At 47.8% G+C, this 12,542-nt stretch overlaps 1 protein-coding gene across 1 annotated transcript; it reads right to left on the reverse strand.

The window, feature by feature from the left end:
* Positions 1 to 1,127: 1,127 nt before the first annotated feature.
* On the reverse strand, positions 1,128 to 9,914 carry DLL1 (delta like canonical Notch ligand 1). Its single transcript, XM_027634223.1, has 11 exons — positions 9,283 to 9,914; positions 8,731 to 9,042; positions 8,441 to 8,501; positions 7,924 to 8,181; positions 5,454 to 5,514; positions 4,845 to 4,975; positions 4,531 to 4,700; positions 4,176 to 4,392; positions 2,393 to 3,185; positions 2,162 to 2,276; positions 1,128 to 1,801 (listed from the first exon to the last, which is right to left on the reverse strand). Exons 1-11 carry the CDS (start codon positions 9,340 to 9,342, stop codon positions 1,796 to 1,798), a joined length of 2,184 nt encoding a protein of 727 aa, XP_027490024.1. The 5' UTR covers positions 9,343 to 9,914; the 3' UTR covers positions 1,128 to 1,795.
* Between the last annotated feature and the right edge of the window lie 2,628 nt (positions 9,915 to 12,542).

A 12,542-nucleotide genomic window follows, 5' to 3' on the forward strand; every position in this document is an offset into this window, starting at 1 on the left:
ACCTCAGCACTGCTGATAAATAGCACATTTGGACAAATCGAGCTTTCCAAAGCTGTTCTATTTTTAAAAAAAGATAGGTGGATGCCAGTGATGTGCCTCTTCACAAAAGCAAGAAGCTGCATGCTTTTCCAAACCTTTACCTGACACTATCTTAAAGTAATACTTGCTGTAGCACAAAAGACCTGACACACTGATGTTACAGAGATACTCAACCACCAATGGCCTTTCTTCCATTACTGCTATTTCTACAGCATTAAGAGGGCCCAACTGAGACTGTGGCACCGACTGTGCAAAATGCAGTACATCGTAAGAGAGGAGCCTGCTCCATAAATCTTGAGAAGAATAGGAAATACAGAGAAATAAAATTATTGTCCTCTGCTGATTAACATGCAGCATAACATGAAAGCAACTTAGTTAAGGCAAACTAAACTGAGGAAATTGCCTGAGCATTCAGGGGGATGGGGTCACACTGTCCTACTATGAAGGCAACTGGCACCAGGAGCAAAGCAGAAACCAAAGATGCAACTAATACTTCAGACAGGTACCATAGCAAGCAGAGTTGTGGCTACCAGTCAATTCATTGCCACTCTTTCCTGGAGAGGGAAGTGCCACTCCCTGGGAGGGATGACTGAGAGAGCTCACATTCCATGGGTGCACATCAAGGACCTGAACTAGGGGCCCTCACCGGTGTGTCCCAAACTCCCCTGGACTCCAAACAAGTGTTTGAGGTTGCAAGAAATGAAGAGTTGAGTCATGACAAGTCCTATGTCTGGATTGCAATGGAGTGCATTTGACTCTTGCTCCTCCTCAAGAAGTGATGCCGTATGCATTTATATACACATATAGCTCAACATAACTGAGCAAACATTACTCAAGGTTTTGACATTTGTCTTTGGGGTAAGAGTGAGCAAAACCATGGGGTTAACAGTTCAGAAGGTTAGGAGGGAAAAGAATAGGGTCTACACAAAAGTTGTTTCCCAGCCTTTGTAATAGGTTTCAGTCCTACCCAATGCACCTGCGAGTCCACAGAAGCCTGTCATATGCCTGGTTGCAAAATTCAGTCAGTTCGTCACTAGTTATTGAATAAACATGGCACTCTGTTTATCATTAATAATATTTATTTTGGAAAAATATTTTAAAAATGAATTTCTTCATTAACAAAACGGTAAAAAAAAATCAAATAACATTTGCACAATATTCCATAAATACATTTATATACAAAAAAATATAGTCACATAGACCCGAAGTGCCTTTGTACATATTTACCAAAAATTTAAATTATAAAAAAATGAACATCACAAAATACTCAAGCTTTACAATTATCATGAAAATATTTTTACAGATTAAAAAAAATAACACACTTTTTCTCACCTAGTAAAAACACATTTTAGTATCAAAAAAGACAATAAAGGCAGTGTTTGTGTCTCTAATCCAAGAAAAGACTGGCTCATGATAATCCAAAATATACACTTCAGGCAGTGCATGCTTCTTATGTAGTAAGTCCATTCATTTAAATATATATAGAAAAGCAACTGACCATAGTGCAATGATAAAATTCATAAAAGGCAGTGCAACAGTAATCCTTGAACACAGACCCTTGCCTGGTGTCCATCTTGTTTCTTTACTTTGCAGTCACTTTGCTAACTTCAGTAGAGAACCAGCTCAAGCCTGAATTTAGTTTCTCAGCAGCAGTCAGTGAAGGAATCTATCTCCCATTCCTCTTTCAGCAGCATTCATTGGGGCATGTCTCCTCTGAAATTGTTCTGAACAACCATTTTGCCATATCACCTCTGTTTTACACCTGGCGAGAGAAAACACAAGCAGAGATTGGGAGAGGTTAATGAAAAGCACAAAGATTTGTAAGGTTGCAGAGGGACAGAACTCTGAATGAAGCACACTAAGAGGTAGCTCAGCAGACCACAACCACACTGTCATTGTACCCTCATCTACAAAACTTGTCAAACCCACAACATCCACAACAGCAAGTCACTGAGCTTGTCTTTAAAACGCCCACAGTATGGCAAACTCAAGCTGACTGGATTTCAACAGGTACAAACCACTGTGGCACCATGAAAAATTTTAGCTGCCCTGACATGTGTTGGATGACAGTTGTGAACCAAGACTTTTCTCTACTGTTCCAACCACCAGGCAGTATACTAACCTCAGTTGCTATAATGCACTCATCTTTCTCTTCTGATATGACATACACTGACTGGTATTTTGTGTCCTTTGAAGTGGAATATACTGAATCTGGTCGCTTTCTTTCAGAAGAATCACTATTGAAGATAAAAAGAATAAAAACAGGTCATATGGCTGTTGCTTAACTCTACCCATGAGAAACACACACCCCCCTTCAAAGTCAAGCTGCACCCCGTGCTCAGATGTGAGATACCTCTTTAGTTGTACTGCACTTTTCTCCTCTGCTTCTGAATCATACATTTCACACTTGGCTTCACATTTGCTGTGCTCCTCCTTAACAGAGTCCTCATTCTTGAGTTCATGCACCAAATTGTAATCCACTGATGGGTATCTGACTTTGTAGCCATTTTTATCAGAGTTATCACTGTGAAAGTCTACTTTCTTATTTGTGTTTTTAATCTGAGTGGCACCAATTACACTTATGGAAATGTCCTTCTCGCGCTGGCAGTTCGCCAGGTTATTCATGGTCTCAGTCTCACTCCTGCAGGCATCAGGCTGGTGGTGCCTCTTCTGCACTCTGAGCCTGATGCAGACGACCACAGCAGCACACCCCAGCAGCAGCATAAGAACCAGAATAATTCCAGCGCAGACGGCAATCCAGGGGAACTGGGAGTTCTGGCCTTCCGTGTACTTCTCAGTGAAGTCAACGATGACCGGTCCCTGAGGTGGCTCAGGGAGCAAAAATTGGCAGTTGAGCCCGCCGTACCCCCGGGCACACTCACAGACATAGCGGTTGTTTCTTTCATGGCAGGTGGCCCCATTGTGGCAAGGGTTGTGCTCGCATCTGCTCACCGGGGTGCTGCAGTTCTTCCCATTGTATCCTGGGGGGCAGGTGCAGGAATAGTCATTGACGCCATCCTGGCAGGTCCCTCCATTGACGCAGGGAAAGGAGGCGCAGTCATCCACGTTATCATCACAGTGTCTCCCAGTGAAGCCAGCCTGGCACTGGCATATATAGGAGTTCCCCAGATCGACACACTGGGCTCCTGCAAGACATCAAGGGGGACAAGCACTAAGTGGTGGGCAGCCAGACGCAACAGCCTCCCACTTGCTGTTTCAGGGCAACTGTCACAATCAGCTGAGGAAAGCTTTCTCTTTGAGAGTTAGCTCAAACTTTGCCAAATCTGATCTACCACAAAAAGTACATTTGTTTAAGGAAGATTTTTTTGCAGATTTATTTTTCATTCTCAGTCCTATTCCATTTTTAATATTTCACTTTGTTTTGGACAACAAAGCTGGTCCAGGTCACGTTAACACCACAGTCTCATGTTACAGAGTTTGAGTGTCAGTGAATGAGGAGGACTATAGTAAAGAAAGTCTTCACTAGTTTAATCAAAACAGGGAGATTACTGTTACCAGATTACAAATAATAAAATTTAGCACTAGTTTGGCATATGCATCCACAGACCTCAAAGACTCTTAGCAAAACATTTGCAAGTATAATCTTCCATGTTTTCATGCATGAAGCTTGAAAGTTACCCAGCCACAGCCATCCCTTGAGAAAATGCAATCTGCAGCAGTGGCCCAAACCACACCACTGCTTTCTTAGTACAGATCCTCCACCAAGTCAACTACTGACATGACAAGGATCTTTTTACAAGAACATATAGTGATAGGACAAGGGGGAATGGCTTTAACCTGAAAGAGAGCAGGTTTAGATTAGATATTAGGAAAAAATTCTTTACTATAAAGGTGGTGAGGCACTGGAGCAACTTGCCCGGAGAAGTGGTTGATGTCCCATCCCTGGAAGTGTTCAAGGCCAGGCTAGATGAGGCTATGAACAAGCTGGTCTAGTGAAAGGTGTCCTTGCTCATGGCAGGGGTTTGGAACTAGATGTTCTTTAAAGTCTCTTCCACACATTCTGTAATTCTATGATTGATCAGCCTTCTTAAGAATTTCAGAACAGAAGCCAAAGTAAATCCATACTCAAAGTATGGTCTCCTTTCAGAAGACTACTATAGCATGTTTGGCCTTACCATTAGCACAAGGACTGGAACTGCAGTAATCGATTTTCTTTTCACAGTTGAACCCAGAATAACCCAGTGGGCAGCGGCAGCTGTAACCCCCATCAGGGTTATCAGTGCATCTCCCACCATTGAAGCATGGTCCGTCAGCACAAGTCATTGCACTCAGCTCACAGTTTTTCCCATAAAAACCTGGGGGGCAAGTACAGGAATAGCTGTTCTCGAGATCCTGGGGGGAGGAAACGAGAAATTATCAAAATATTTATCTGAAGTTGCTCTGAAATCCAAAAAAGGATTTTGAAAATTAGTAAGACTGTCATTAACTCCTCCCTTGGAGTTTCAGATGACACAAAGTACTCAAACTTACAGTACAACTTCCACCATTCTTGCAAGGGTTGGCGTCACACTCATTGATTTCAATCTCACAATTGGAGCCCGTGTACCCGGGACGGCAAGAACAAGTGTAGCTCCCCTGACCAGTGTTGGTGCAAGTGGCACCATTCTTGCAGGGCTTGTGATGGGTGCAGTAGTTCAGGTCTGAAAAAGATTTTTTTTTTTTTTTTAAGAAAGTAGTCAAGATACTTTCTACTTTGCAGGGCTAGCACAGGGTAGGTGAGTTGGAAATAGCCACTGGCTTTCTGGATTTTAAAACAGACACTGAGGGAAGGACTGAGAACTCACCTTGATTGCAGAAAAGGCCACCCCAGCCTTCCTGGCAATTGCACTGCCAGGGCTGCTGACATGTACCATGGAGGCAGCCTGGGTATCGGATGCACTCATCACAATATCGCCCCTGCCAACCCACTCTGCATCTGAAAAAAAAAAAAAAAAGACAACAAAGTCTGGTCAGATTTAGACTTCTCACAGTTCAAAACCCTATCACAAACTCTGCAAACACACTGATGCCAGGGATCAAGTTTCCTAAAAGCCCTCAGTGATCCTTCATCAAGGAAAGTCACCAAGTCCAGTCGTAGCATCAGCTTTCATTGGTCCCAGCTATTTCTTCCACTTCCTAAGATAGAGCCATGGTTCCAGATAGTTAATTTGTTTATTCTAATAACAAACAGCTAAACCTTAGGCACTGTAAACTCATTAGGTTATTATTAATAGCACTGATGTTTGACTTCTAGAATTATACTTTGTTCTGGCATCACCCGGATTTCTCGAATTTCCATTTAATATGAAGAAAGGCCTTTAAACTGACCGTTCAAGTGTTCAGTGGCTTACTTAACACTAGAGCATCAACATTAAAAGTCAAAGAAGAGAGCAGGAGGGGAGTAGAAAACTTACTTGCATTCCCCAGGTTTGTCACAAAAGCCGTGTTGCTCATCACATCCAGGCAAACAAATTGCTGTAAACAAACCAAGCAGGGAAAGACATCAGCACTGGTGCCAAAGCAACTCTCTTTTACAAGTCTGATTAGGAGAGCACCTTGTGGGTGGGGAGCGAGTCCCTTTTACTAGGTCGGGGCAGTTAAGCACAGCTGAATTAATCTCTGGAGTCTGCAGGAGTATTGATCTCACCCCGTAACTGGGCACTTTACTTATTACTGGGGATGAGCATTCTTCTTAATACAGTTGCACACAGACAAAAGAAGGCTCACAATTGCTCCCTTCCCTACAGCCCCTCACCCCCCTTCCCTTCCCAGTGAGGGTCAGAAGTCCTTTTTTCCAATTCTATGCACACAGCTCCACCTCTTAATATCCCCCGAAAGTGTGTGTGCAGATAAGAGTGGACAGCTGGTGTGCAGGGTGCCAGTGCAAGACAGCTGCTCTATTGTCTATTCTCTCCCAGCAGCTGCCCCACTGCAACAATACCCCGGCCCCGGAGCCAATGGGGCCGTCGGCCGGCGACCGGGCAGCCTATCCCTGCCCACAGCTAATCTATGGCACGCGCGTGATTTCGCTGAAAAAAAAACTTTTTTTTTTTCTTATTCAAATAAATAAGTCTAAAGTTCTTCCTCCCTCCTTCTCCCCTCCGCCCCACTCCGAAAAGGGGTGGGCGGGTGGGTGCAGCCCTGGTAAAAGAGGTAAGCGAGCCAGCGGGAGGGAGGATGAGAGAAGGGAAAAAAGGGACTTCTGCTCATTACTTCGCCTGGTTATGGAACTCATTAAGCAGGCACTGCAAAGTTTTAATTCAACAAAGCCAGTCGGAGACAATGGCATGCGAGGGGAAAGGCGGGGAGGGGGGGAAGAAAAAGAAAGAAAGGATCGGCGCTGATAATCAGATCGCCTCCAAGTTGGAAAGAATGGAGCTAGGGGCAAGGCAACGGGAAGCAATCTGCAACTGGCTGCTCCACTCACTAACGGCAAAACATTCTTTTTGCATGCACACATAAACACATCTCCCCTGCTAGTACGTTTGCATCGGTGTTATAATCTGTTTTTTTCTGAGAGGGAAAACAGAGAAGAGCGTACATAATGAGTCAAGAAAGATGGACAACCTTCTGCTTTGCTATGGGAATAGCAGAGGTATAGAGGCATCTGAATGTGCTGACAGCCCCAAAAGATCTCATTATCAAAATGCTTCCTTTTCCCCCACCCCTTGACACAACTGGGCTGGGCACTTTTGATCATGGGAAAGGTTGTAGCGCCCATTTAAAACACTATCAAAGGAAATGCAGCCCCTCTGCCTGCTGTTTATTGTGCAACATTGTACCATGAACTGCTAAAAGCATCCTAGCAGTCACTAAAGGTGTGAATAATCAACCTGAGATTACTCCATATCACAGTGTAGGTGTGTTTAAACAGAAACAAAAAGACAAGAAAACTGAGTGGCTGTTTTACAGCCTATAAAACTGTTTTCTTCCTCCTTGGCTGGCCCTTTGATGACTGGAGAGGAGCACTCACCCAGTATGTCATCTGCCAGCATATTTCAGGTCCACGTATACACACAAACAGAGAATGCCATCGCAAGCTGCAGCAGGAGCTCTGTGTGCACATTTGGGTGTACACCTCTGTGTATCTACAAAGGGCGGTAATCTTGTACAACCTGAAAGAATCTGACATCCCTGACTATCCTCTCTGTGACCTGCCTACTGTCCCAGATTTTCCTTCTGTATCAACACACCACATTCCTCAAAAACTTCAAGCTCAGGTGTATGTTTCCTGTCCCTCACTACTTTATTAGTAGCAACGATCACGGCAATGGCAGAGAAGAGAGATGGAGAAGAAGTTGAATGTTTTTGTGGCCCCAGGTGCAACCACCTCTGTTAGTGGCAGCATCTGAGTACCCCAAAAGACAAATGTACAGTCCAGAAGCCACAGGAATTATCTTGGACCTCCCAATATTTTTCTCAATACAAAGATCAGTCTGTAACAAGCCTACCAATAAACCTGACATATGGATATTGTCAAAGCCTACCTCCCTCCCCTGAAGCCTTGTACCCTGCAGATGGTCATATCAAAGTCACATGGTTGAAGGGGTGGATAAGTATTAAAAGTAGTCCTGATATATTTTAATAAACCCTCAAGCAACTGCTGAACATTTTGCTATCAAGGCTAAAGCAAATGAGCAAGAGTGTAATGTTGACACCAATATTTTTTTGGCTTGAAAAGGGGCAATGCTGAGGATCTCCCATCCCCCACACTGGTAAGGCCTGTGCACAGAACCAGACTTCAATGACCATTGCTTGATTCTCCCTCTCCTGGGAGGCCTGGGGGCCTGAAGTTAAGAGAAACATCCTCTCTCTGCCAACCCCAAGAGCTCAGGGGACACTGCTGCAACTGGCACCCAAGGAGACAAGAAAGTGGATACTCACGCTCAGTGCAGTACTGGCCTTTCCAGCCCGGGTTGCAGACTTTCTCGCCACGTTCTCCACAAGTGAAGTGACCAAAGGCATCATCCCGGGGGCGGCAGAAGACAGAGCAGCCTTCTCCGTAGTAGTGCTCGTCGCACACAAAGCGATAGGAGTACTTGAGGTCAGTGCGGCCACTGCTGTGCAGGTCCTGGGACCACTCTTCACCCACTGCCAAGTGTCTCTGGGTGGCCAGGCGGCTGATGAGGCGCTCGGGGTTTTCTGTGTGAAAGCAGAGAGGAGATGAGAGGAATGATTAGGGAGCCCAAAGCAGGCAGGGGCATAGGAAGACACTCAAATGGGGTTGTCTGATGGGAGGGGAACTGTAGAGGCAGGATGACATTGGCTGCATGCCAACAGGTTGACCTCTCTTGCCATGGTCTACCAAAGAGGAGAATGTGCTGCACACTGCAGAGAGAGGGGCCAAATAGGGCTGCAGGGCTCGATTTTTCTGGAGAAAAGTGTGTTTTGGAACACTTACCTGTTGTGAGGTCATCAGGTGAGTCCGTATGCAGAGCCTCAATGATGAGCGAGAAGGTGCCCTGTGGAAGGAAGGAACAGAAACAACCCACCAGGAGAGCATGAGAGCAGGTAGGCCCAAGGGGCAGCACCACCAGTCCCCGGGAGTTGTCAGTTGTCTCTCTTCTACCCTGACACTTCAAAGGGATTGGTAGCCCCTTGGAAAGACACTTTCCCAGCTGGGGTGGCCAGGCGTGTGAGATGGGATGGGATGGATGTATGCCGCCCCCTCCCACATCTCCTCCAACTTACAGGCCAGGTGAAGCCGAAGGGAAAGCGGATGGGGTTGCTGAAGGCGGGGTCGGCGCCTCCTGCGCCATCGGGAACGCTGAAGGAGTTGGCGCCGAGGACAGGGGTGATGGCGCTACCGTAGGTGCAGGGTGGCTCGGGGGAGACGCTGGCCTGGTAGTGCTTGAGGCAGACGCGGAAGAAGGTCTTGCAGTCGCACTGCTGGAGCCCGCCGGCGCCGGGGCCGCCCCCGCGGCAGCAGTTGCGGTTGCTGAGCAGCCCCTTCTTATTGACAAACTCCTGCAGCTTCAGCTCGAAGACCCCGGAGGAGCCGACCTGCGGGGCAGTAACAGCGACCGTCAGCCCGCCGAGCAGCCCAGTCCCCCGCCCGACCCCGACCCTGACCGGCCGAGCAGCGGAGGGACTGGAGTCCCATGCCCCTCCCCGTTTCTCCCGGCTGCAACAGACAGCGACAGTCCCCGGCACACCCGCGGGACCTCCCGGTGTATGAATCCCCCAGGGCAGGGATCCCTCCCCGGTGCAAGCATTTCTGTCCTCCACCCCGCGGGCACTTACCTGGCAGCGGCTCAGCAGCACCGAGAGGAGGGCGAGCGTCAGCAGGAACCGACCTCCCATTTTGGAGGTGCAGCTCTGGTGCCCTCGCTTTCCTCCCCCTTGACTTCTCGTCAGAGAGAAAAGGGGAAAGTGTCTCTCGGAGTAAGGGAAAAAACACAGCGGCCAAAGCCGCCTGTCCCAGCAGAGCTGGAAGAGTTAGTGTCACGGTCTCCTTCTTTCAGGAGTGTCTCTGACTTTATTTTCCTCTCTGTCGATACCTCTAGCTGTAGCCTGCCGGCAACTGACAGATCTTTCGGATGGCAAAAGAAAAAGAAAGGAAAAGAGGACAAAAAATATTTTTTAAAAAGGGTTAAGATTAATCTGTTAAACTCTTTTTCTTTCGCAATCCACGATGCTCCTCCTTTTCTCCAGGAAGAAAAAATAAAAATAATAAAATAAAAGCAACTTAATTCCCAACAGAGGCAGAGAAAAGACTTCCCAAGGAAGATTAAAAATTGGCGATCTGGAAATCCCTGCAGAGGCAGCGGCGGAGGCAGCGGCGATAATTCCCGGTGCGGTGCGATGCGGGATCGGCTCTGCGCGGTCGCGCTCGCCCTGCGCACGTCGGGGCTGGTGGGTGTCAAACAGCAGCGGCGGCGAGTAGGTCACGTCGGAACTTTGAACCCCTTCTTTTCTTTTCTTTTCTTTTCTTTTCTTTTCTTTTTTCTTTTTTTTTTCAAAGGAAGCGAAGTTCTTTTTCCTTGTTGTGGGTTTACTTTTGTTTTTAGAGGAATCCCAGCCAGCAAAAATAAACTCGTGTCTCAACAGCAGCAAACAGAGAGTGTCTGGGTGTGCTTCTACGGGGGAGGGGGGTGCCTGCTCTGCTCTAGTCCGCTCCGGTCCGCTCTGTGCCGAGCGAGAGTGGGCTCGGCTCGGCTCTGCGGCTCTCTCCGAGGGTGAAGCGCTAAGGATCTGCCTCTCCTTGGGCGCCTGCCGCCCTTATATCCCGCCGGCCGCCTGAATGCCTAATGAGATGCAAATGAGCAGCCCCCCAATCTGGCTAGAGCTGTCACAAAGGAGCCACTTTTCCAAACCCTCCTCTCAATGGATCGCCAAATGGTCAGTGAGCTGTAAAATGTGCAACCCTCCTCCCCCTCCCCTCCGCACTCACAAAACGTGTTCATTTACATTCCTGCAAATTTGATAACCGCAAGAATCCCCCTTCTGCTCCGGAGAGAGTAACACCCCCTCTGCACCGGAGAGAGGCAGTGCAACACGCTCCCGCCACAGAGCAGCCCCGGGGACGGCGGGCTGTAATTGCCTCTTCGAACGTGCAAAGCAGCCGCCGTGACCCCAAAAAGTGACTCGGTGATGGTGATCACTCCAAGGGGCATATCCGGCCTTAAAGGGACGAGGGAGGTGGACGCCAGCGAGCCACAACGAGGGGAGTCCCATGCCATGAAATTCACACCGAATCTACCCCGGTATAACCGGGGTAATTGGGGAGGGGGGCAACGAATGTGGGCGAAGTGAACCGAGGCTCGCTCTTGCCGTCGCTCCGCTCACGGCGTGCATTCCGCCTGCGGAGGGACGGGGGATTCCCGAGGGTCCCGGCGTCGGGGGAGCGCGCGGGCGGATTGGCGGCGGGGACCAGTGGAGGGGACCCGTCTGCGGGGCTCCGCGGGTCTTGTCCCGGCCACCACTGCTGCCGGAGAGAGCCACTCACTCCTCCCGGGTCCCGCACCCCTCTATGATTATTATCATCACCAGCAACCTCTCCCTCTCTCTCTCTCTCCCTCTCTCTTTTTTTCCTCCTTCAGCTTAGTAAAAAGTGAGTTTGGTGTGTGTCGTTCGCGTGGCTGTCATTAAGGCCGTTTGTTATTGTGTGAGGGCTGAATCAGTTAGTTCTTTGTGCTCTCAGCTGTATGGTAATGTAGACAGCACCTGCTCCCTGCACAATGCGAGGGAGAGAAAGAGCTCCCCTCGGCGCACGCTACTGCCTCTACAACAATGTCCGCACATTTTTTAAAGAAATCCCTTCCAGCACTTCCCCCCTCCGTAACACACACTCACACACACACACACACACACACACACGCGCGCACACACACACAAAATAAACCAGCCCAACTTTACACCAGCCATCACCTTATTATTTTTTTTACATATCCACCAGACAGTACAACTTTTGTTTTGATCTCAAAAGCATGGAAAGGAATTTACTGATGCGGTGAAAGGAGGATAGAGACTATTACCATTTGAGTAGTTTTTAAACGATGGGTGGAAGCGAGGGATAAAAGTTGGAGGGTGACTCTGGCATGTCATTCGAAGCAGAGTTTTTCACTTTGTTTGGGCCCTCTGTTTAAACACCTTTGGTAGGCGCAGGCGCATTCATTAGGATGCAAGGTGTAACTGTCTCTGTAAATGTCATTTTAATTGTAACAGATCATTTCAGCACAGATTAAGCTTGTATACGAAAGGAAAGGATTTGGCTACAATAACCTCACTGTAGGTATGCCATACTAAAAGCCTTATTATGGCGACTTTATTGGGTTGAAACGTGCATTTGCATGGCAAAATGTGACTTTCATTGAAGCAGATGTCTTGATCACAAATTATCTTACAATGCGTTAGGAAAAAAAAATTCTTAAAGACTTCTGAAAGTAAAAGCATTGAGTAATACCAATTAAAAGAAAATCACTAATGAGTTCATTCAGCACAGCTCTTCTCAACTGTTCCAGGACTGTAGCTGCCACGTTCATTTACTGGGGCTTTGTGGCAACTACCCCAAACCCAGCCAGGTACCCCCGGCACTTAAACAAGCATCCAGATATTTGCCACATTTCACCACTCAACGCACGTCTTTTACATATAATTGTGGTCGAACGAGCCATCCGTATCCAGGTGCTCTTCTTCTCCCCTCTCCCCGCCAGTCGAAGCATAAGCGAAAGTTTAAATGTACAGGAATGTTTGAGTTTATTGGGTTTTTTTATCCGGGAGTTGTATCTGGGTAGAGAGGGGAGCAGCCATCCCGCAGGCACCGCGCAGATGTAGGGACGTACGGAAGGAGGCCCAGGAGGGAGCGGAGCCCCGGCCGTCCGCCCCCACGGTGCCCAGCCTCGGCAGCGGGAAGCGGGGAGGCGCATCCCGCAGCAGCGCCGGTTTTCACTGTACATTACTTTTGCCACCTAGCGTCAACATCTTTTCAAGTGGCTTGCCGCTGCTTCGCAAACTTTGCTGTGGCGTTATTGCCGGGAAAGGGAGACAGGAGAAAAACATCA

The sequence above is a fragment of the Corapipo altera genome, unplaced genomic scaffold (assembly GCF_003945725.1).
Source record: "Corapipo altera isolate COAL_440 unplaced genomic scaffold, ASM394572v1 2b, whole genome shotgun sequence".
NCBI classification, from domain to species: Eukaryota; Metazoa; Chordata; class Aves; order Passeriformes; family Pipridae; genus Corapipo; species Corapipo altera.

Coding starts and splice junctions, on each gene's coding strand:
- DLL1 (XM_027634223.1), bottom strand. CDS start 9,342: ATGGGAGGTCGGTTCCTGCTGACGCTCGCCCTCCTCTCGGTGCTGCTG. Junction 8,182..8,440: donor ACCTGATGACCTCACAACAG/GTAAGTGTTCCA, acceptor GCTTTCACACAG/AAAACCCCGAGCGCCTCATC. Junction 4,393..4,530: donor AGAATGGTGGAAGTTGTACT/GTAAGTTTGAGT, acceptor TCCTCCCCCCAG/GATCTCGAGAACAGCTATTC.